General features: G+C 38.8%; 1 protein-coding gene across 1 annotated transcript in view; it reads left to right on the top strand.

The window, feature by feature from the left end:
* The first annotated feature begins 12,532 nt into the window (after positions 1–12,532).
* LOC149172514 (nematode resistance protein-like HSPRO2) overlaps positions 12,533–26,695 on the top strand; it is a 28,038-nt gene continuing 13,875 nt past the window's right edge. Inside the window, exons 1-2 of the mRNA XM_089426349.1 lie at positions 12,533–12,616; positions 12,683–12,868. Coding sequence (XP_089282475.1) covers positions 12,533–12,616; positions 12,683–12,868 — 270 coding nt within the window. The remainder of the gene's footprint in view (positions 12,617–12,682; positions 12,869–26,695) is intronic.

The raw sequence follows: 26,695 nt of genomic DNA on the forward strand, positions 1-26,695 counted from the left end.
TACACCGAACCTATCTTCTGTAGCATGGGCCATTTTTGCTCCAAGTGGTGAGTTAGTGAGTTTTCTCGCCGAATCATAATTAGGCTGGACTCACAACTTGTCATACTACAACTAACAAATGTTTATACTGTCTGAAACCCAACAATTCTTCATATGTTCCTTAGAGTTGGTATTTTGGAAAGACATTTTGAGTACATTAAATATCAACATATTTCCAGAAACTTTAACACATTAACTGACTCATTAGCAAACTATGTGTTAAACATACAATTGCAACACATGTAAAAGTAAATTTTCAATTCACATAATTAATTGAATAGGATTGCTCATAACCATATATATAAAAACTATAAAAGTAAAATAAATAGATGTTTTAAAAGTTTTTACAAACTTTGTGTCCAAGACATGTTTGGTCATCTAACCTAAACACTCAAAATGCATGCAAAAAAAATCCTAAGTAGACATAGTGATGCTCATGATAATAGGTCACAACCTAAGCTATCATGCGCAAAAGCTGCATCCAATGGCCTAGAACACCAATAGTATGGCGATGCAGCCTCATAGGTAACTCCTCGATTCGGACATCCAGAATACCAAGGGTCAATCCAACTACATGATCCTGCAACTCTGCCAGTGTCTTGACCAAATCCAAATGCTGGAGAATTGCTCTCCCAACATTTCTCCGCGCTTGCCCACCTTCCTCCTGTCGGTTCCTCATAGGTCAAACAATACCCACATATGCATGCATGAAAACGGTTTTAGTTTAGTCTTGGAACATCAAAACACAAAAACATGTAGAAACTCAAAAATAAAAAAACATTTTGGTCAAAAACAATTTACCTATATCACCCCATTGAGCACCCACTGGTAGACTCAACTCTGGATCTCCATGAAAGTCCATCCCTGAGTATGGATGCTCCTCAATGAGAATGTGTTTTTGATTGAGCCAACTAAAGAATGCAATGAAAATGTAATTGATGACTGACCAGCATGCCTAGCCATCGATTCGACCCACTGTTGCATTCGTGGATCTATAGGACCAACTACACCCAGTGTTACATGCTAGGGTTGTATCAATGGAATTATTTTTAAGGTAAAAGAAATTAAGAGTGATCCACATCTAAATTTATTTGTCTTACTGCTCTTTACCTTTGTGAGCTGCTCTTTCAGTGAAGAAAGTACTGCCTCACACCAGTTGAATAAAGTTGGCTCAAGACACTCAAGAGCATATTGCACATATGACGTGTTCTCTAGATGAAGTGTCACACTGCTTGCCAACTTTGTGATGGTGAAAAGGATTGTTCTCAAAGGAAAATCACAGATATCTTTGATGATTATCTTTCCGTCCTTGCTAGGCTGTGTACCTGGCCGACATAATTTTCGAACATAGTCCCTCACTGTCTCCCCTCCACGGGAAGAACCTGAAAGAGATATGGGGGCACCATGTCTCGACAACCCTATAAGAAAGTAAACATCATCGATCGCAATAGGGACAACTTTGTCCCTTATGTGAAAAGCCTGATCTGTCGGATCCCATGCATGAACTAGGAACTGCAATAGTTCTAATTGTTGCCTCATTTCGGAAAACTTGAAGTATTTGAGAAACCCACAGTTTATGAGGGCCTCAACTGTACCTAGATCATTTAGGGCAACCATTTATTTTTCTTCATGCTCTCTTTCTCACCAAGTAATAGACATTCTAATCTGATGAAAGCCTGAAATCAAACCATAAGCTTAGTTAGGATTATTTTCATGCAAAAAATTGGAGAAATTTTGGGTCAATTTGGTGAAACAAGTTTGTGAAACTCACCCAGCACAACCCAGGTAAGGAGACACTATGTTACAGTGTAGAATTCCTTCTGTCTAGGTGCTCCCTAGTGTAGTTTTTGACATGCAAGCTTGCGTTGATCCCAGGGCGAAAAATTCAAACCCCAGGGGCCCTAAAAACCCTAAAAGATTGCATGAAAAAGTAAAAGAATGACATGAAAAGAGGAGGGGTAGATATCCTAAATGGTCTGGAAGGCACGAGAAATGATCCATAGAATCTCTTGCAATAAAGTGATCAAGATTGAGGTAAAAAATAGGGTCAGAGCACAAACTGAATGATAAATATCAAATAGTGAAAATAACATGGTAAATTCTTGTTTTTATGTTTATTTCATGAACATTAAATGAGTAAACTTTAGTGTTTACCTATTTTTACCAATGAAACATGTATGTTTTAATCCGTTTGGGTGTTTCTTTGAAAAGATTTACAGCTGACTTACATAATTTGACATGCACGATTGTGAATTATACTTTGACCACATAGCATACTTTTATCTCTTTTTTGAGCTCTATTAAACATCGAAATAGGAACCCCCTTGGAGTCCTATTTAAGCTCTTTTTAGACTCTCGAAATATGAAAATATTAACGAGCTCTTGTCATTTTCAGCTCGTTAACGGATTTGAAATGACATCTACTCAATATAAGTTTAACCCTTTTTCAAACTGAGATGGATTATTTATGAAAAAGGAATACGTTGATCGAACATGGTCAATAGGTTCTCTCTTGTATTGTTTTACGCTTTTTTAGACTTGAGAGACAAATATACAAAAAAGAACCTGTGGAGTTTTCTTTTTGTCCCTTTTCAAACTCTCTAAACATGAAAAGGATCGAGTTATCATTGTCATTAAACTTGTTAAAACATCAAATAGCGACAAACTTGTCCATGATGAAAAGAACGAGTTTCACCTTTTCTAGAATTGTTAAAACATCACATAGCGATGGATTCACCTGAAGGGTGGAATTATACAACAAGCATATGTTATCCTCCTTAACCTTGATAAAAATAAAGAGGTACTGGTCAGTAATGACTGGGGAAAATGGGAAAAGGGGTAAACCACTTTATGGCATTAAGTCGCTCTTGAACATGACACTTTCACTTCATCATTATGACTATTTGGGTTTGGTTATCTTCTTGATGGTCATCATACCTTGGTCTATCATACCATCCATTACTTTTGTTTTGGGTCAATGCTACCAATCCATTCAGTGTCGCCGACATGTTCAAGAGAAGTCACTCAGTCTAAAATTCATCCTTTGCAATACTCATAAACCTTCATTTTCATGACTGTCATTCCTGAACGTTGTGTCGTCAGTCAAATTCCGTCTCCAAAATCATTACACTTGTTTCGTGTCATTGCTGTGGGATACATCAAGGCCCTCCTGCAATGAGTTGTTTCTTGTCAAAATTAGCACATTATCCAAGAAGTTGAATTAGAAACACCCTTCCGGTAACTCGAGGCTTGCATACATCAATGACAATTTTCTCGCTTTCGACGATAGGTTGACATCACTGGCCTTTGACCAAAAGACTGTTTATGGTGTGTGACATAAAAACATCCATTCACACCATGCATAATGTACAATAGTACCTTGAGGATCATTATCATTATCGGTGATTTCTCTCATGTTTGTTAAGGAATTACATCATTGGTTGATAATCAGATGGTGTCTTCCCATCTTCGACTTCGGATCACATATTCGCATGGTCAGACTTTCACTTGAGCGAATGATTGAATGAGATAGAATACCTTAGATCTAGTTTCCTCCATCCAAGGTGCGATTTTAAGAAATGTACCAAATCATTCGTACAATGGATTTACATTGATGGTCATCCTATCATGGGTCTATATCTGTAGACAACTGTCTATGTACTTGTAATAAAAGTTTATATGTTGAGCATGGGTATGCCTTCCCTCAACAATTCAAGAGAAAAAATCAAAATATCATGATATTATGGATCGCATTAGATGCAAGTCACCAACCACTTCGGAACCTCCTCATCACATCGTAAAGCATATCACTCGACATCATTATTTTTGAATTCATGCTTTAGGGGGCAACTGTTACAGATCCATTTGGGAAAATCACTCCCATCATTTAGATCAGTACTATTAGGGCTCATCAAACCCTAATTTAGTTGTTATATGCCCTAGACAAGTGATTTGGATTTAAACAGGAACGCAACAAATTACAGAGATAACCATATACACAAAGATGCAGCGGAAATAATACTTCATTTCATTAATGGAAAACACTGAAATATGCTTACAACCAGAAATTGAAATAAACCAGCTAGGGCGATGGTAGCTTATCTCTGAGAAGAGATGTGATGGCTACATGCCTCTGAACTGTCTTACAATGAGGCTCGAAGGCCTATTTATTGTTGAGAAACAATGGAAAAACCATTAACCTTCCAAAACCTAACCCTAGAAGATGAAACGCCAAACTATGGGCCCCGTTTGGGGTAAGTTGGTACATCAACTTCCCGGGGTCGTAACTTTGGCATACGATCTCCGTTTGACGCATACAATAGCTCGTTAGAAAGATCTATCCGAGCACTATCATTGTTGGAAGGGGAAACATCGGTCCATTCCATGGACCCATGTTGCCCCCGGATTCCCCAAAAAACGTCGTTTAAGGCCTCAAAATGGCTCCGGAAGTTCAGGACCCGAAAAACTGCTAAAAATAGTAAGTTGTGCTACAATTAAGGAAACTGAAAATGCTGAGAAGAACAATGGTGGGGGTCCAGGTGGACTTGGCAGGTGGCCACCAATATCCACCTGGATCAACAAGTCAACACTTTGAATGCCTCCTTCCCTGAGAGTTTCTTGGCTTTAATCCCTCCAAAAAAGCCTCCTTGAGGGACCAACGCAGCCTTGGATAGGGGTAAGTGCACTTTAGTGTAGGTAGGACCATGTCAAGGTGCTCTGAAGAGCACCTAGGCCCACTTTGACCTGCACTGGGCAAGATTGAGTAAAATTCACATATGGTTCTGGGAATATTCTTATCTTCTAGAGCCATCTAGAAGATTCCCACACTTATCATGTCCTATGAGCTCGAAATTGGATAGGGAATGAGTTAAGTAACCACCTATCCTCTAATCCCTTCCTCCATGGAAACTAACTCTAAGTTTGGAAGGCCATTCAATACCCTTATTTATGACCAAAACTCCTCCATTTTCCTATAAATTGAGCACTCATCTAAGTGATTAGAGGCTGGACTTTGAGAATTTGTAAGGAGATAATGTTGGTGTGAAGATTGAGATTATAAGAAAGTGTTGTTATTCTTCTCGAGTGTTGTGCTATTGATGTGATGTTGGTTGGAACCCAAGCTGGAAGAGTGACAATGGATCAGACTTCATGGTTGTAATTCTTCCTTCTAGTTAATAAAGTTGTTTACACCTTTTTCCATATGCTTGTCTTGATATATGATGTTTATATGTGTGAATGTAGCTTATTCCATTTACTTATAGCCAATAGATCTCTTGCTTTTATTGGTTCTCTATCCTCTGTTTATGCTTGCAGGTACTTTTTGAGGGAGTTAAGTTCAATAAGGAGCGATAGGAGTCATACAAAGGAGACAAAAGGAAAGCGAAAGAACAAGTAGGTCCTTTGATTCCCTTTGTCTTATTTATCATCTATAGAAAAAGGATAAGCTCTTTAATTCTATTGTTCTAGGTATATCTACCTACCTATGGAATTAGTATTTATATGTAGATGCAAAATTCCTCATAACAAGGAGAGGCAGTTGATATCCGACCCAGAATTGCTAAAAGACCTGACAGGGTGAGTGATCCGGATCTCTTCAACTACTGAAATTAACCAAGATCTTTAACTTCTATGATGTTAGAATAATTTCATATGAACAAGTATAATAAGCCACATGTGCATACTATAAATAAGATGAAATATAGTGATAACCATCAAATCACAAGACACAAACACATTGATAACAGAGTTCACCCAGTGTGGGTTATGTCTTCGGGCTCAGTGTCAAGAGTGGGATGGCTTCTTCATAAAATGTTGCAAGATGATGATGAGTACATAGTACATTCTTTATCATTACAAGGATAAATTATCTCAACCAGAGTCGCATGTCTCTCCACAAGACATTCTCAGGAACTCTCACTCAAATGGGCCCTCCTTCAACATGACAAGCTTATAAATTTTCACATGATGTGGCATACAAGTATACTTCAACATAATGGTAACAAGGATCTTGAAAATAAAATCATCATCCCATAAAATCAAAAGAAAGAGATGGCATAACTGCATCATATACCTCCACTTTCAAGGATGGTTGGAAAATGCAAAGCTCCGCTAACAAAATAGACTTCACCATTGAATTCGTGACATAAAATTGTATCAAACAACTATAAACTTGGCCCCTTTATAACAACTTCAAATTCTGGACCCTCGGGAATCTCGAATATTCCCTCAAAGATTCATTCCTAGAGATGGCTGAAAAATCTGCTGTTGGGATGAAAATTCTGAGCACACCATTGCACTCCTTGGGAAATTTTGTGAAAAATGACTATAAATTCGGTAACATTTCGCCTCAGTAAAAATTCAACGTCCAAGGGAATCTTTTAGATTCTACAAATATTCTTTGCTACTAGTTTCCTAAAGTTTTGCTGATCATATGGGGGAACATACCACACCATTGCATTCCCTATGAAATTCTGGTTCTTTTGAGTATAAGGTTGACATTATTTTGTCACTATGAAAAATCACCCTCTAGGGAATCTTTCAGATTCCTCGCCATTCTGCAAAAAAAAAATAAAAATTGTGGAATATTCACCTAGAATATTTTGTCTCAAAATACGTGTCCATTTGGGTGTGGTTCCTCGACTCCTGGTTCCGCATGCTCCTCTCTCTTGTATGAATTTACAGGGTAAGTTCCTTAGATAGAACATCAAGGGACACCACTCACAAACAGAGGACAAATTAATACACCAATATTCTTGACGTGGTTAAAACCCTCAATGAGGGAAAAAATCCATGGTCTAAGCCAACGCAGCCACTTCAGACAATTTATTAATGTAAAAGAAAGAAAATTTACATAAGTTTCTCTCATGAACAGTCACCTTACAAATGTCCCTCCATGCTCTTTAAATAGAGATCATGGACCAATCAGGTGTTAAGCCACAAATCAAGTGTCAGTAATACCAAGGAGAGAATGAACCATTGGATCACTTCATGTCTAGAACATATCACAACTGCCAGATTGTAAGTTACAAAAAGTACATAGTAAATAAACACACTTTACCTAACTATACACTAGACCAAGTTATACTTAACTATTTCCTATGTGTCGGAATATCCTAACATCCCCCCTTATGAACAACTTGGGATAGGATCCAAGGATGTAAAAAGATAACAAAATAGGAGAAGGAAGGATGCATTAGAGCCTATCCCCCCCTTTGTTTAGTAGACTTCACCTTTGTGAGAGCCTTTGTAAAGATGTCTGCAACTTGATCATCAATTGAAAAATATTGCACTTCAAGAACATGGTCATGAATGAGATTTCTGATGAAGTGCATGCGTAGTTCAATGTGTTTGCTAAGCTGATCTTGGATTGGATATTTTCATAGTTGAATAACACTTTGATTATCACACCAAAGTTTAGTCAGATGCTGGTGCTGAAAACCAAACTCTAACAGGATTTGAAGAAGCCATAAGGCTTCCTTACTAGCTTCTACAATGACACGATACTCTCCTTCTGTTGAAGAAAGAGAAATGCAACTTTGTTTCTTGCAAGCCCATGTAATAGGTCCAGAACGAAGAGTGAAGACATAACTTGCAATAGACTTCCGATCATCAGGCTCACCAGCCCAATCAGAATCAGTGAAGCGAACCAACAGATGAGATGCTTCTACACTGTAATGAATCCCAAACTGAACTGTACCTTGAACATAACAAAGTACTCTTTTAGCTGCTTTCCAATGAATTTCATGTGGGTTTTTCATAAACCAAGCAATAAGGCCAAAAAAAAAGGAAAGTTCAAGACGTGTATGGGTCAGACACAAACGTTTTTCTACAAGCTGATGGTATAAGGTAGCATCAACTTTAGGGGAAGTACAAGTGACTGAAAGTTTGGCTCCACACTGAAAGGGAGAACGGGATGAGTTATAGTCTTCCGTGTGAAAGTGGAGTAGAAGATCACATGCATACTTGGACTAGGAAAGGGAAATACCCTCTTTGGATTGCAAGACTTGAATACCAAGAAAATAACGCAAGTGTCCTAAGTCCGTCATTTCAAATTTATTTTTAAGGCTGGACTTCACATGGTTTATAAGGTTGGGATCACTACCAGTAAGGATAAGATCATCAACATAAAGAATAATAATGATAAGAGACTTACCCACTTTCATGGTGTAGACAACATTGTCAGAATGACACCTAGAAAAGTCGGTATTTAAAAGAAACATATCCATTTTGGTATGCCAAGCCCGAGAGGATTGATTGAGACCATAAAGGGATTTATCAAGCTGACATATAAGGCTAGAGTCTGTTTGTATAAAGCCAGGAGGTTGTTCCATATAGATTTCTTCATGCAATTCCCCATGCAAGAAGGAATATTTAACATCCATCTGATGGACTTCCCATTTGAAAGAGAAAAGAAGGGAAAGAACAAGGCATATAGAGTTCATTTTGGAAATAGGGGAGAATGTTTCAGTATAGTCAATGCCTTCACCTTGTGAAAAACCCTTAGTAACAAGACGAGATTTATGTTTATCTACTTTTCCATCTGGTCCAAACTTGGTTCTGTAAACCCATTTGCATCTAACATATTTTCGTCCCTTTGGAAGAGGAACAAGGTCCCATGTATCATTTTCCAATAGTGAATTATACTCCTCATTCATAGCTAAGTCCCAATTTGGATGGCCTCAAGCTTCTGCAAATTTCTCAAGATTGTAATTTGCCGAAGCTTGAGCCAGTAAAGAAGAGGCTCTATCAAATGGAGAAAGTGTTCAACGCTGAACTGTAGGATCACCTACAAGAGCACGTGCTACATCCTGATTAGTGCAGACCCATTTTGGAAGCAGAGGAGTTGAAGGAGGATGTCGAGAAGGGTGGGTGGGGGGGATGATTTTCATCCACGCTGTCATCATCTGAAGAAGAAGTATTTTCAGAAGTAGAAGGGATAGAGAGAGGTGGCACATCTACTAAACTAGGCTCGTACGATGATATATTTTTAGCAAACTTTACATCTATTCTAATGATAACAATTTTGGATTTAGGTGGAAAAAGTCTATATCCTTTAACATCTTCAGAATATCCAACAAAATTACATGTTTCACTCTTAGGTTCTATGGCTTTATGTTTCTCATCTGGAATATGGGCCCATGCTTCACTTCCAAAAACACGAAAGTGACTTACATCTGGTTTAATTGATCTCCATGCTTCTTCTGGAGTGATATTCTTTAAAACCTTAGTAGGAGTGCAATTTACTATGTAATTTGCATAGTTAATTTCTTTTGCCCAAAAATTAAGACTAAGTCATTTAGATTGAAGCATAAAATTAGCCATTTCCTTTAAGGTGCGATTATTCCTTTCAGCTACACCATTTTATTGTGGATTATATGGAGCAATATGTTGCAATTGAATTCCATGCTCAGTGCAAAAGTTGATGAATTTGTTGTTAACATATTCTCTGCGATTATTAGATATTAGCTTAAGAATTTGATGTCCAGATTGTTTCTCAACAAAGGCCTTAAAGGCCAAGAACATGTTAAAGACTTCACTATTGAGTTTTAAGAAGTATACCTAAGTGCATATGGAGAAATCGTCAATGAAAGTTAAGAAATACTTGTAGCTAGAGAATGAAGCAACTGGAAGTGGACCACATAAATCACCATGCACAATTTGTAAAGGGGTTGAGGCGTGCCAAGAGGCACGTTTTTCAAAACTATATCGATGATGTTTCCGAGTACACATCTGAAACAAACACCATATCTGCAAGATACCATAGGAAAACCTGTCACCATATTTTATTTACATAGATTTTGAAGGGAGCGATAGTTTAAGTGACCAAATCTCTCATGCCAAAGTTTGTTCCCTTCATCATTATGAGCAACAAATTCCGAGGGAAGAGTTGATGACCCAAATTTGTTAAACTTATACAACCTTGTAAAATCATCAACAATTCCAGTAGCTAAAATCTGTCTAGGATCTCTTAAGTCCTTAATTACAACATCATGAGGTGAAAATTCAAGAGTGAAAATTCAATGATTTTACCTTCACCTGAATGAGTTATAAGATACACAGATAGAAGGTTGCAAGATAAGGTAGGAACACATAATACATCATTAAATTGACCATTGTCTAGATGAATAGTTCCAGCCCCTATAACACTAATAGATATATCATCACAACCATATATATTTTTGGTGTTACAATCATTTAAAGAAGAAAACATGGCCTTGTTTTTGGCCATGTGATATGAAGCTCCAGAATCAATGAGCCACTCATGAGAATTAGAAGAAGAAGATACATTTAGTGCATAACCAGACCGAGATGCTTGACAACCACATGAAGAAAGTGATATTCTTGAAGATGAAGTTGAAGTTGAAGTTGAAGAGTGCTCCAAATGGATGTTATGCTTCTTCATTTTTGCTTCCAAGGATTCCATCTTCTTAAAGCATTTGGATTCTAAGTGGCCATCTCAACTACAAAAGTTGCAATGTCTATCAGTCTTCTTCCCTTTTTTTTATTTGCCTTATGATTTTGTTGAATTGATTTTTCATTTTGAGACTGAAATTCCTTAGGACCTTTGTTTGGTTTAGCACCATTCTTTTTAGGATACTGCTTCTTAGGATTCTTTGAATTTGGTTGCTGCTAGGCTGCTAAGGATTTCTTAGAAGAGTTTCCACTATTAATAAGACCAAGATGTAAGGGTGTTTGTTGTTCTCTTATTAAAGAATCACAAAAAGCATAAAAAGAGGGAGACTTGTAGGCTTTTACTATAGAAATAAAGGCTTCTCTAGTAGAATGGAAGGTGGAAGCAAACACAGAGTAGGCTGGTCCTAACTTAGTACGAATGGAATAGATAAGACTACCATATTCTTTCTTAACCTTAACATCTTCCAAGAGAATTTTAAGGGCCTTGAACTTGGACAAAAAATCTTCATTGGAAGAAAAATTATTGAGGTCCAATGTAAGAAACTCATTTTCGAGTTGATGGGCTCTAATTTTATTTTGAATTCCAAAAAATTTATTGAGCTATTTCATTGCTTCATTAGGGGTATCAAGTTCTACGATATGGAATCTAAGGTATGGAGAAATAGACATCCCTATCAACCCACGTGCTCCATCATTCTTATTTTCCAATTTGGTTGCCTTATCTTCATCTTTAAGTTTATATTCTTAGTCTGAGGCTATTCTATAAAGAAATTTACTTCTAAGTAAATCCACAATGTTGGAAAACCATTGGAAGTAGTTGGTGATGTCAAGAATAACTTAGCATGGAATTTCCATTTTAACAAAAACTGGAACTATAGATGATGAAACTAAGTGTTCCAATGGAAAGAACTCGAAAAATTAGGCTGATTAAAAAAAACGACTTCCAGATGAAGAAGTTATGACTTTTTGAAGAAACGTTGTTGAAGATGCCGACAAAGTACGTGAATGTTCGGAAGCGAATGATAATGTTATATTTAAAACCTCCTCCCTTCCAAAAATAATCTAATTAGCTCACTTTTAAAAAAAGTTTACTTTATGTGACCCACTTTTATAAATAAGTGAAAGTCACTTTTACAATGATACTTTGTGAGCTACCCCCCCGGATGCGGGTGCCACAGGTGAAGAGATGGGACCGCCACCTGGTCACCATGAGCGGTACCAAGGTTAAGTTGGGCATTCACTGCAAGCAGCCGTCGGGGACTGCAAGCGTGGGTGCTGTTGAGGGAAGGGACGACAATTTAATGCCTGGTCCGGATTACAGCCTTGGTTGCTGTGTGCAGTTATGGCAGGAGAGGGCCGAGTCGGTGCAGAGAAGAATAAATGCAATGAAGGTAAGGAATATTTTGCAGAGGATCATTTACAGTGGGGGGAATTAGGATTATGGTTGTCAGTTTCTGGAGGTTTGGCTCAAGGCGCCCCCGCTGCACTTGGATTTGGGAGCAAGCTTGCTAGCGCGGGCGACGGGTGTATTTCTGCTCACCCTGCTCCACTTCGCTATCTGGTATCCAAGTCCACCATGGTTAAGCTCTGGAAACGCCTCATCAGCCGTCGAGGCTCTAGTAGAGGTGGAACTTTGCGCCCAACCGTCGACAATGTCTCTTCTCGCTGTTGCCGCTGTTTGTGTCACCGAGTTGAAGAAGCTAATCCCTTGCAATCGCGCCAGTTCATGGATTCTGGCAATCCTGAAGCGGGTTCTGGCAATCCTGAAGTGGGTTCCGGCAATCCTGAAGCGGGTTCCAATCCTCTTCCTACGTTTGGAACCGCAGTTTTCTCCTTTAACAGCTCCCAGGCCAATTCGCGCATTAATGCCCATGTCTCTGTCCTTTTTCTGGAAGAACCAGTGGAGGAGGTCGGGGAGCAGCCCCGCCCATAGCTTCATCAGGCTGAGAGCTCCAGGGCTGCTGAAGGATTGCCGGAGGACCACCCGAGGCCAGACATCGACCCTCTAGTGACTCAGCTAGAGCCTTCGTCAAAGAAAGCCAAGGCCGATTGCCCCCCCCGGAAGGATCATGCTGGATATATGAGGAGGAGCCAGAAGATTAGTCGTCTTCTCGCTCACTCTCTTCCTTGTCTTCGTTGCTCTGATTTTGGTATGGAACGTCAGGTAAGCCGCTATGGCAGTAGGTGTGTTTTGAATGTCTCTGTTTTGTATGCGAATTCTTCTGTTCAGTGTGTCTCCACGCCCCTGCGAGGGAGTTTGATGAAGATTTTCTTTTTCCCCTCCACGCCCCTGAATGGAATGACTACTTCTGCTATCACTGTTACACTAAGGTCTAAAGCCCCTGCGTGGGCATTCAATTTCTGTGGTAGCGCTGCTCCGTGGGTGTCTAGTCTCAAGGATGCTGCCCCTGTGTGGGTAATTTGCTTTCATGTCAAGGCCCCTGCGTGGGTAATCAATCTAGTGGTGTGGACCCTGTATGGGTGGTTTTTTTAGCACTGTAAGTCTAGAGTGCCATCCCCGGCCTCTGGCACATGACTTCATGGCTGTAACCATTTTTCTGTTTTAATGTAAATAATAGCATAACATAGTATTAACGAGAAAAAAAAAAGATACTTTGTGAGCTACCCACTAAATTGTAACTTAAATAAAAGATAAAATGACTTTAGAATTATAACTGACTCACTTTTTATAATGGGTGAGAACATTTCTATATAAAGTAACTTTAAAACATAAGTTACCTGTGCTTTTTGAAAACGTAACTCAATAAAAAGAAAGACTTGAACGCAAGACCTCTATTCTCATAAGGTAACGTTGGACCAAGTGAGTTAGTTTAAAAAGTTAGCAATTTTTGGAAAAGATGAGGTTTTTTTTTTTTTTTCTTTGCTCACTGAAGCTTTGGGGTGCATTCTTACTTGAAAAATCCCTTTTATCCTTCAAAATAAAGAAAACCACACAACCCAAAATGAACATGCAAAAAAAACAAACCTTACGACTTAAAGTTAGATTTCACCAGAAACTAAACTTTTTTTCCTCAATGTTTCTGATTTTCCGAGATCACACTAAGGCACGGTGGAAAAGAGAATATGCATGAGAAAAATCCTTACTTTCTGTTTATGATTTTCCCAGATAGTATAGAGTTGCGGGGAAAAGAGCATATGCAGAAATGAAAGGTATAGATCCGGTAATAAAAACAAAGAGATAAATAAATCGAAATAAATAGAGATATAAATAACTAAAATTGCAAAATAAAAGGTTGCATACCTCCAAATCTTGAAAATGACATATCTAGGGCTACCAGAAACCTTTTTGCATGAAACGAAAGGGGTTCCTCACTGGAACAGATGCTCCTAACACAACAGAGAAGTCCTCTCAGCTTGAAAGTGGCTAGAAATAGTAGATCTAGGAAACGACAGTCGGATGCAGTTGTACCAGCTTCAAATTTGGATCACCAATGAATGCAGCCCTCAAATAACTCTGACAACATGTAAGAATTTACAGGGTAAGTTGCTTAGATAGAACACCAAGGTACACCGCTCACAAATAGATCATAGATCAATACACCAATATTCTTGACGTGGTTAAAACCCTCAAAGAGGAAAATAGTCCATGGCTTGAGCCAAAGGGGCCACTTTAGGAAATTTATTAATGTAAAAGAAAGAAAATTTACATAAGCTTCTCTCATGAATGATTACCTTAAAAATCACCCTCCATGCTCTTTAAATAGAGATAATGGACCAATCGGGTGTTAAGCCATGGATAAAGTGTTGGTAATACTAAGGAGAGAATGAACCGTCGGATCAATTCATGTCTAGAACTTATCTTGACCGTCAGATTGTAAGTTACAAAAAGTACATAGTAAAGAAACACACTTTATCTAACTATACACTAGACCAAGTTATACTTAACTATTTCCTATGTGTCGGAATATCCTAACATCTCCTCTATCCACAAATGATAAATGTCGGGGTTTAAATAATGTTTGTGAGGTGAATATAAAAATTATTGGCCACTTGGGCCATTGGTTGGCCCACAACTAGCAATCCATTGGGCGGATGAAGGACCAAGGGTTGAATCCACCAAAGGAAATTTTGTTGGCACAATAAGTTTTGTTGGAATTATGAAATGGTTAATGTGGTAATGGTTTGGGCGGAGTGTTATGACTATTTGGCATGCGATTACAATGCTTTGGGTTTTACGTTGTTGTTATGTGGTGTATTGAAATGTGGTAAGAACGCCACGTTGGGCGGGGCTGGTGGACCTGCCAATCGTGGGTTTGATTCCCACCAGTCTTGGTTTATTTAATGACCACATATATGTTGAAGGTGTTTGAAGGTTGGCGGAGTTTGAAAACCCACCAACCATATTTTTTGTTTTTAAATTACATATATGCAGTGTGTGGTTAGGGATTGGATGGCTGGGTTTGACCATCAGCCAACTGACCCATTTAATTTTTTTCTTTACTTTTTTTATTTTTTAATAACCAACCATTCAAAATTAATCTGTTAGTTTTTTAGGTTCACTGGAAAAACTAAAGAGGCAACAAATTTGCCCATTCTGGTGGCCATATTCTGTGCACTGTGATTCTACCAAATTGTTGCCTCATTAGTGATTGCCACTTGGTCAAGCTTGACCAAAAATTTGACCTTGAATATCTTTAGCATATGAACCCAGATTTGAGTGTCATTCACGTTGGAATCAGGACGTCGAGCACTATGATCTTGTCCTAGTTTCACTTCAATATGATGACTTTGATTTTTGAGATTTTCAATAACCATTGTTGAGTTCTGAGCATGTCTGGAGCCACTAGATCATTCCTCCCCACTAAGGATCTTTTGGTCGTCCAAAAGCATGAAGATAATCTGCAACTGTTGTGTTACATTGTTTGCACCACAAGTGTACTAGCAGGTCACACTTCCTTGTCCTTCACCCTTGTTCTTCAAATCCATAAGTGTTGAGCCAATACTTGAATCATGTAAAATCCTATAATACAATATTTGCAAACTACATGCTCAATTACATGACCAATTATGACCCAAGCATCCCCATACTTTCCAAGAGTCTATAAGAGAAACTCTTTGGTCAAGTTTACATGAGAATAAAAACCAATACCCTAGGTATCAATAAAATGCCAAAAAAACACCATTGTTGCTTTGAAAAGCGATCAAAAACACATCATCACTTTTACACTTATATGAAAACTCATTATTTACAAAATTCAGTCATGACAAGCTCCCATATATAGTAAAACCATTCTCTTACTCAACAAACTGAACCACCAGGAATGTGGCAGAAGATTCTCTTGTTGAACATCCTTTCCAACTAGTTCCTGCACGGGCCCTTTTTCCTTGAGACGCTACTCTGGGTGGAGCCTCCAACATGTGGCTCTTTGGTGTCCACCTCTGTTGAAATGTATGCAAAAGGCCTTCTTCCTCCAGACCTGCTTAACTTTCTTCCTTTCTTGATGTGGATAAGCCCTTTCATTCCTAATCCTTTTTCTTGATGCCATTCTCTTCCAACACTCAACAACCACATGGTTATGTAAACCAGAAAAACTACATGGTTTTATATGCCATGATTTCTTCTCATCATTAACATATGCATGTAATCAAAATGAACTTTAGAATAATGAGACTTTTTATACATCTCTTGTCTGTCTCTAGTGCAATCCCGATAATGAGAGCCTGCCTCAGCTCATCCTATGCAATGTGCACTGTCATGGGAGGATTGTGATGAGTTCCAATCATCCTCTTTCTTTGATGGCTTCAACAATTCCTTGGAAGGTTATGATACCTTTGAGCACTCTCCTCTAGTGTATCCCAAACCTGCAAATCAAGGTCTTTGTACAACCTCCAGTGGTTGAGTCATTCCTTGGCCATTAATAGCAAGAACTCCTCCTTTATACCCCATCTTGGTAAGGAGTCTCATGCAGTTCCTGAAATTTCTACTTCAAGACTTCAAAGATAAATAATATCATGTGAAAATGAAATTGAGGAATGATAAACATACTTTACCCCTGTTGTTGATTCTAAAACAGGTGATGATGACTTTTCTAAGTCTTCATTGTGCTTCAATTTTTCCAAGGCCTCTTCCATGGTTCTTAACCGAAGCTATAGTATTTATTTCTCCTCTTTTTATTCTCATAGAAGTATCCTTAATTCAACATTTTTTTCTTGAAGATTATGATTGATCTCCTCGTTTGAATGACGAGAAGATGATGAATAAGGTGAATGTTCACTAAAGGGGGTAGATTGAGCATCATCCTATGATATTTCTTTCTCCCATTCATCTCTTTCCATCTGCTCCTTATAATATACATACATTATGTCCACCATGCATGCCATCTTGAGGAGGTCCTCATAGAGATCTTTGTTGTTCTCCATTTCCCTTCTTGTTACATGTTTAATAATGCAATTCGCATCAACAAGAAGACTGCTTTGATACCAAACTTGATCCAAATCTCTTCAGCTACAAAAATTAACCAAGATCTTTAGCTTCTGTGATGTTAGCAAAATTTCATATGAAAGAGTATGAAAAGCCACATGTGCATACTATAAATAAGATGAAACATAATGACAACCATAAAATCATAGGACACAAACACATTGATAATATAGTTCACCAAGTGTGGGTTATGTCTTCGGGCTTGGTGTTAAGAGTGGGGAGGGTGCTTCATTAAATGCTGCAATATGAAGATGAGTATATAGTACATTCTTTTTCATTACAAGGATAAATTCTCTCAACCAGAGTGACATGTCTCTCCACGAGACGTTCTTTGGAACTCTCACTCAAGTGGGCCCTCCTTCAGCATGATAAGCTAATAATTTCTCACATGATGTAGTATACAAGTATTCTTCAACATAATGGTAACAAGGATCTTGACAACGAAATCATCATCTCATAAAATCAAAAGAAAGGCATGGAAAAATTGCATAATATACCTCCACTTTCAGGGATGGTAGGCAAATGCAAATATATGTCGATGAAATGGACTGCGCCTTTGAATTTGTGGCGTGAAATTGTGTCAAATGACTATAAACTTGGCCCCTTTCTGACACTGTGAAATTATGGACCCTCGAGAATCTCAAAAATTCCCTGAAAGATTCCTTCTTGGAGATGGATGAAAAATTGGTTGTTCAAATCAAAATTCTAAGCACAACACCGTGCTCCTTGTGAAATTCTATAAAAAATGACTATAAATTCGGCAACATTATGCCTTGGTAAAAAATGAACCTTCAATCTAGGGAATCTTTTAGATTCCACAAGATTCTATAAAGATTCCTTGCTGTCAGCTTCTTGAATTTCTACTGCTCATATCGGGAAATAGACCACACCATTATATTCCTTGTGAAATTCTGGTTATTTTGAGTATAAAATTGGCATGATTCTACCACTGTGAAAAATCACCCTCTAGAGAATCTTTTAGATTCCTCACCATTATGAAAAAATAATATTCTATGGAATATTCCTCTAGAACATTTTGTCTCGAAATATGTGTTTTGTTGGGCACAATTCCTCGGCTCCTAGTTCCATAGTTTCTCCTCTCTCCTCTAGCGGTGAATAATAAATGTTGGGGTTTAAATAATATGTGAGAGGTGGATATAACAATGATTGACCACTTGGGATGTTGGGTAGGTAGAAGACCAGGGGTGGACTCCCCCAACGGAAATTTTTTTTAGTGGGATAAGTTTTGTTGGCATGCGTTTTATGCGTTGGCAAGTCGTTATGAAATGGTTCAAGTGGTAACGATTTGGGTAGAGTGTTATGACCGTTTGGCTTGTAGTTACAATGATTTCGGTTTTATGTTGTTGTTATGTGGTGTCTTGAAATGTGGTACGACCACCGCGTTGGGTGACGTTGATGGACTCGATGGTTGTGGGTTCGATTCCCACCGGTCTTGGATTGTGTAACAACCGCATATATCTTGACAGTGTTTAAAGGTTGACGGGGTTTGACCACCCGCCAACCATATTTGTTGTTTTTTAATTATATATATGTGGTGTGTGGTTGGGGCTAGGTTGGCCAGGTTTGACCATTGGCCAAATCACCCATTCAATTTTTTTTTTCATTATTTTTTTTATTTTTTGATAACTGACCATTCAAAATTAATTCGTCGGTTTTTAAGGGTCACTGGAAAAATAAAGAGGCAACAAATTCACCCATTCTAGTAGCCAAATTTCATTCGTCGAGATTTTTCCAAATTTTTTCCTCCTTGGTGACTGCCACGTGGCCATCTTTTACCAAAACTTAGACCGTGAATATCTTGAGCATACTTACTTGGATATGAGTGTCATTCATGCCGTTGGAATCAAGATGTTGAGCACTACGATATGGTCCTAGTTTCATTTCACTTTGAGGACTTCGATTTTTGAGATTTTCCATAGCCACTATTCAGTTCTGAGCATGTCTGGAGCCACCTAGATCTTTCCCTCCCACTAAGGATATTTTGGCCCTCCAAAAGCATGAACATAATCTATAATTGTTGTGATCAATTGTCTACACCATAAGTGTCCTGATAGGTTACAGTTCCTTCTCCTTCACCCTTGTTCTTTGGAGCCATAAGTGATGAGCTGACACCTACATCCTTTGCAAACCTGTAGTATAATATTTGCAAACTATATGCTCAATTACATGACCAATCATGCCCCAAGCATCCCCATACTTACCAGAAGTTTATAAGACACACTTTTTGGTCATGTTTACACTATAATAGAAACCAATACCCAAGATATCTATAAAAAGCCAAGAAAACTTCATCGTTTCTTTAAAAAGCGATGGAAAACACATCATCACATTTACATTTATATCATAACACATGATTTACAAAATGTGGCCATGAAGAGATACCATATCTAGTAAAACCATCTCTTACTCAACAAAGTGAACCACTAGGAATGTGGTATATTCACTTGTTGAACATCCTTTCCAACTAGTTCCTACACGGGCGCTTTCTCCTTGAGATGTTGCTCAGGGTGGTGCCTCCAACATGTGGCTCTTTGGTGTCCACCTCTGTTGCAATATCTACAAAATTTCTTCTTCATGTAGACCTACTTAACCTTCTTCCTTTCTTGATTTGGAGAAGGCTTTTCATGCCTCATCCTTTTTCTTGTTGCCATTCTCTTCCATCACTCAACAACCACATGTTAATGTAAACCGCAAAAACTACATGGTTTTCTACGCCATGAGTTCTACTCAGCATTAACAATATGATTGTAATCAAAATGAAATTAAGAATACTGAGACTTTTTATACCTCTCTTGACTATCTCTGGTGTGATCTTGGAGATGAGGTTTGTCTCAGCTCTTCCTCTATAATGTGCATTGTCATGGGAGGATTGTGATGATTTCTAATCATCCTCTTTCTTCGATGGCTTTGAAAATTCCTTAGAAGTTTCTGATACCTTTGAGCACTCTCCTCTAGTGTATCCAAAACCTGGAAATCAAGATATTTGTACAACCTCTAATGGTTGAGTCATTCCTTGGTCATTAACACATAGTCCTCCTCCTTTATACCAGATCTTGGTAAGGAGTCTCATGCTAGTTCCTGAAATGGGTACTTCAAGGCTTCCAATAGAAATAACATGATGTGAAAATAAATTGAACAATGACCAACATTTTTTTACCTCAGTTGTCGATTCTGAAACATGTGATGATGGCTTTGCTAAGCCTTCGTTGTACTTCAATTTTTCCAAGGCATCTTCTGTGGCTCATAACTAAAGCTGTAGTCTTTGTTTCTCCTCTTTTTCTTCTCATAGAAGTCTATGCAATTCAAGAATATATGATTTAAGGCTCTGATTGATCTCCTCATCTAAATGATGAGAAGATGACAAATAAGGTGAATGTTCACTCGAGGGGGTAGATGGAGCATCATCCTCTGCTTTTTCTTTCTCTCATTCCACTCTTGCCATCTTCTCCTCATAATATACATACATTATGTCCACCATGCATGCCATCCTGAGGAGGTCCTCATAGATATCTATGTCATTCTCCATTTCCCTTCTTGTTACACATTTAATCATGCAATTTGTATCAGCAAGAAGATAGTTCTAATACCAAACTTGATTTGGATCTCTTCAGCTACCAGAATTAACCAAGATCTTTAACTTATGTGATGTTAGCAGAATTTGCAAATGAAAGAGTATGAAAAACAACATGTACATATTGTAAAGAAGATTAAACATAATGACAACCATCAAATCATAGGACACAAACACATTGATAACGTAGTTCACCTAGTGGGTTACGTCTTTGAGCCCAGTGTCAAGTGTGGGGAGGTTGATTCATTAAGTGATGCAATATTATGATGAGTACATAGTACATTATTTGTCATTACAAGGATAAATTCCCTCAACCAGAGTGGCATGTCTCTCCACGAGACGTTCTTAGGAACTATCACTCAATTGGGCCATCCTTCAGCATGAAAAGCTAATAAATTCTCACATGACATGGCATACAAGTATCCTTCAACATAATTGTAACAAAGATCTTGACAAAAAAATCATCATCTCAAAAAATCAAAAGAAATACATGGCATGACTGCATCATATTCCTCTACTTTCAAGGATTGCCTGAAAATGCAAAGATTTGCTAACGAAATGGATTGCACAATTGAATTCATGACAAATGACTATAAATTTGGCCCCTTTCTGACCCCATAAAATTTTGGGCCCTCACGAATCTCGAAGATTCCCTCAAAGATTCCTTTATGGAGATGGAAAAAAAATATGCTACTCGGATGAAAATTCCTGAGCACACCACTACGGTCCGTACGAATTTATGTGAAAAATGACTACAAAGTTGACAACATTCCACCTCGGTCAAAAATTAGTCTCGAAGGAATCTTTGAGATTACACAAGATTATGCAAATATTCCTTGCTGCTGATTCCCTGAATTTATTTTTCTCAAATGTGGAAACGAACCAGACCATTGCGTTCCCTACAAAATTTTGGTTTTTTTGTGTATAAAGTTGACATGATTCCATCATTGTGAAAAATCACCCTCCAAGGAATATTTTAGATTCCTCACAATTCTGTGAAAAGGGATATTCTGTGGAATATTCCCCTAAAATATTTTGTCTCGAAATACGTTTCCATCTAGGAGCAGTTCCTCGACTCATAGTTCCATAGTCGCTCCTCTTGCCTCTATCGGCGAATGATAATTGTTGGGGTTTAAATAATTTTTGTGAGGCTGATATAACAACGATTGGCCACTTGTGATGAAAACTTAAACATGAACACAACAAATTATAGATATAACCATAAATATAGAGAGGCAACAAAAATAACACTTCATTTCATTAATATCAAATACTGGAATATGCTTACAAATAGAATGAAAATAAGACTAGCGCAAGCGATGGTAGCTTATCTCTGAGAAGAGATGTGGTGATTACATGCCTCTGAACTATGTTACAATGAGGCTTGAAGACCTATTTACTATTGATAAATAATGGAAAACCCTAAACATCCAAAAACCTAACCCTAGGAGATGAAGCGCCAAAACTATGGGCCTTGTTTGGGTAAATTGGTACATCAACTTCCAGGGATCGTAACTTTGGCATACGATCTATGTTTGATGCACAAAATGCCTTGTTAGAAAGATATATCTGAGGGATACTATTTTTTAGTGGCCACCATAAAATAATGACCCATGTTGGCCCAAATTTTCCCAAAAACATCATTTAGCACCTCAAAATGGCTCTGGAAGTTCAGGACCCGAAAAACTACTAAAAATAGTAAATTGTGTTGCAATTAAGGAAACAAAAAAATTGAAAGAGACAATGGTGGGGGTCCAAATGGAATAGGTGAGTGGTCACCAAAATCCACCTGGATCAACTTGTGCCATTTGTTGGCCCATGGCTAGCAAGCCGTTGGGCGGGTGGAAGACAAGGGGTCGACGCCCCCAATTGCAATTTTGTTGGCGTAATAAGTTTTGTTGGCATTCGTTTTATGTGTTGGAAAGTCATTATGAAATGGTTAAAGTGGTAATGGTTTAGGCAGAGCATCATGACCATTTGGTGTGCGGTTACAAGCTTTGGGTTTTATGTTGTTGTTATTTGGTGTATTGAAATGTGGTAAGACTGCCATGTTGGGTGGGGCCAACAGACCTGACAGCTGTGGGTTCGATTCCCATAGGTATTGGCTTGTATAATGACCACATATATGTTGACGGTGTTTAAAGGTTGGTGGAGTTTGACTAACTGCCAACCATATTTGTTACTCTTTTAATTATATATATGTGGTGTGTGTTTGGGGCCTAGTTGGTTGGGTTTGATCGCTCGCCAATCGACCCATTCAATTTTATTTTTATTTTTTAACAACCAACCATTTAAAATTAATCCGTCAGTTTTAAAGGGTCACTGGAAAAACTAAATATGTAACAAATTCACCTATTCTTGTGGCCGGATTTCGTGCACTGATATTCTGCAAAATTGCTTCCTTGTTAGTGACTGCCACTTTGCAAAGTTTGACAAAAAATTTGATTGCGAATATCTTGAGCATACAAAAGCGGATTCAAGTGTTATTTATGCTATTGGAATCAGGATGTTAAGCACTATGATATGGTCTTGGTTTCACTTCAATATGAGGACTTTGATTTTTGAGATTTTCCATAGCCACTATTGAGTTTTGAGCCACTTGGATCATTCCTCCCCATTGAGGAGATTTTGGTCCTTTAAAAACACGAACATAATCTACAACTCCTATGTTAGATTATCTGCACCAAAAGTGTCCTGATGGATCGAACTTCCTTCTCCTTCACCCTTTTTGTTCAGAACCATAAGTGATGGGCCGGTCCCTGCATCCTCTGCAAACCTGTAGTACAATATTTGAAAACTATATGCTCAATTACATGACCAATCATGCCCCAAGCATCCCCATCCTTGAAAAGCTTTTATAAGACACACTCTTTGGTCAAGTTTACATAAGAATGGAAAAAAAATACCCCAAATATCAATAAAAGGCCAAAATGACATCATCGTTGCTTTAAAAAGTGATGGAAAACACATAATCACTTTTACATTTATATCGCAACATATGATTTATAAAATGCATCCATGAAAATATACCATATCTAGTAAAACCATCTCTTACTCAATAAAGTGAACAACCAGAAATGTGGTGGCTTTTCTTGTTGAATATCCTTTCCAATTGCTTCCTGCACAGGGGCTTTCTCCTTGAGATGCTGCTCTGGGTGGAGCCGCCAACATTTGGTTCTTTGGTGTCCACCTTTGTTGCAATGTCTGAAAAATATCTTCTTCCTCCATACCTACTTAACCATCTTCCTTTCCTGATGTGGAGAAGGCCTTTCATGCGTCATCCTTTTTATTTTTTCCATTCTCTTCCAACACTCACCAACCACATGGTTATGTAAACCACATAAACTACATGGTTTTCCACGCCATGATTTCTGCTCATCATTAACAATATGCTTGTAATCAAAATGAAATTTAGAATACTGAGACTTTTTATACCTCTCTTGACTGTCTCTAGGGCGATCTCAGTGATGAGAGCTTGCCTCAACTCTTCCTCTACAATGTGCACTATCATGGGAGGATTGTGATGTGTTCCAATCATAATCTTTCTTTGATTGCTTCAACAATTCATTGGAAGCTTGTGATACCTTTGAGCACTCTCCTCTAGTGTATCCCAACCTACAAATCGAGGTCTTTGTACAACCTCCAATTGCTGGTCATTCCTTTGCCATTAAAACCAATTCCTCCTCATTTATACACTATCTTGGTAAGGAGTCTCATGCCAATTCCTGAAATGGGTACTTCAAGGCTTCCAAAAGAAATAACATCATGTGAAAATGAAACTGAGGACGATAAATATTGTTTACCTCAGTTGTCGATTCTTAAATAGGTGATGATGGATTCGATAAGCCTTTGTTGTGCTTCAATTTTGTCAAGGCCTCTTTCGTGGCTCATGAATAAACATGTAGTATTTGTTTCTCCTCTTTTTATTCTTGTAGAAGTTTCCTCAATTCAACATTCTGTTAGGGTCCCACCCTAACCCCCTTATTTATGTCATGGGATCACGTCACAGTCAAGAGTTAATAAAGACCATATTAATATTTGTAAGTGGTTAACCCGCAATTAATGACGGGACCACAATTAGTTGCAAATGGGCCGTAGTATTAGATAGATGGTATTAATAAAACCCACGGTATTGGCCCGTGGTATTGCATGTATGAGTCATATATAAAGGATAGAGACTCCCTGCGAGGAGCATTGTGTCTTATTTCTGTAATCGAGCTCTGCTCTATTGGAGGTTGCCCCCTCGAAGAGGCATGTGAACATTGCTCTCTGAATAATAAAATCATTGCTATTCTGTGTTTTGGGTATCTTTTTCTTCGCATATTTTGTATTTGGGTATTATTTTGCAGGTTAAGAGAATAACAAGTGGTATCAGAGCACTTTCCAGGGCTCGGTGGGATCTCCAATTTTTAGCAATTTTTTTTTTTGGCTAGAGACGTGTTCCGGCGTCTTTAAACCACGGGATCTATCGTTGAGCGCATAAACCTGCGGATTTGGGGAGGCATGCACGCAGGAAATACAAGAGGTGGTCACGTCTGTTGGACTCCCTTGTAACCCCTGTGGGTACCCCTTCGAGTAGTAGCGCATTAGACAAAACCGCGCACAGACTATCTTCCACGTACCCTCTGGGTATATAGGAAGCCCCCTAGGTTCCCTTGAAACCTCACCATAGATAAACCTTCGGACGTCTTGTGGCTACAGTACACCGAGAACAGCACTCAGAGAGATTACTCGCCCGTACGATAGGGTAGTCGGGTTGTACGGCTAAGGGTACGGTCGATCCTCCTTAGTTAGAACCCTGAAACATTGGGCCGAGTACTACTGTCAGACCCTTATGTATATTGCGATCTGTAGCACCTGACACTCCTCTAGACCATAGTTCCCTTTCCTATACGGGGGTATACTTTTCGCAAGACTTTTGGCAGCATTGACATTTTGAGGATTTGGCGACTGCAGTATTGATCAAGAAGGAGTAAAACTCCGTTAGGAATTTTTGAGTCTGAGATCTTCCGAGGCGCTTATTGGTGATCTAGCCCATCAGCATCAGGACGACGAGTTGAGCAAGGTGGTACCATTCAATTTATTAGAAAAAAAAATTTAGGCGGTCCCAATTTTTTTCATCAAGTTGGTGTATGGTAGAAGCTAGAGCTCAAGCGATGGCCAATGAAAGGCTGGACAAACTTGAAGCAAATATGAGCTCCCTCCAACGTGAGATTAGCGGGCTAAGTCTCCAGATACAACAAGCACTCTCGGAGGGCAAGGAGCCAGCCCATGAGGAGGCGTATAATGGCCATGAATACCATGAGGGTGAGTCTAGCCACTCTCCTCACGTCTGGCCCACCCATCCACCACCCAGTCAGTGACCTCCCAAGTTGGATATGCATAAATTTGACGGTTCTCACACGTCCGCATGGCTAGCACAAATGGAGCAGTATTTCAAATTGAATCATATCTTAGATGATTGGACTAAGCTTATGGTGGGGACCATGTACTTGGACAATGAACGATGGCAATGGGGGGAATGGCATCAGCGTTGCAATGGACCTTTTCAGAATTGGGCCCAATTTACCAAAGCTCTTCGAAATCGCTTTGAACATGAAGACTCTTTTTTGGGGTGTCTCACTAAGCTCCGACAAATGGGTATAGTGGATGAATATATTACCGCTTTTGAAGCTTTAACCTTCCGCACTAAGGGTCTCACAGATGAGTTCTACACGGAATGTTTTATCAGCGGTCTTAAAGAATCCATCAAAGCTCAAGTTCTACTCCACCACCCTCCCACGTGGACAGAGGCTTGCCAGGTAGCTCGTAAGGTGGAACATGCATTAGCAGCCCAATACAGCTGCCACAATTTCCCCGCTAAAGGTTGTCCCCCATAGGCTCCCAACACGACTCAAACACTTAAGATTCAAAAGGTGTCACCTGCGGAAATGGCCGAAAGAAGGAAGCAAGGACTATGTTACTACTGTGATGAAAAATATTCCCCGGGTCATAAATGCAAGGAGCCCAAGTTTTCTCAAATAGATGCCACTGACTACAGCTCCATCGAGGAAGATCCACCACTTGAGGAACCAGAGGCAATCGAAGAAGAAAACCAAAAGGAGATTGTATCTGACGAACCAGTTATTTCGCTAAATGCGTTGGCAAGAATTTCTTCCCCTCAAACTCTCAAAATGAGGGGTTTTCTTAAACATCGCCTAGTAGTAGTC

This window comes from Pinus tabuliformis, chromosome 4_2 (genome assembly GCF_031772625.1).
Source record: "Pinus tabuliformis cultivar Carrire ecotype Pingquan chromosome 4_2, CPIR1, whole genome shotgun sequence".
Lineage (NCBI taxonomy): Eukaryota > Viridiplantae > Streptophyta > Pinopsida > Pinales > Pinaceae > Pinus > Pinus tabuliformis.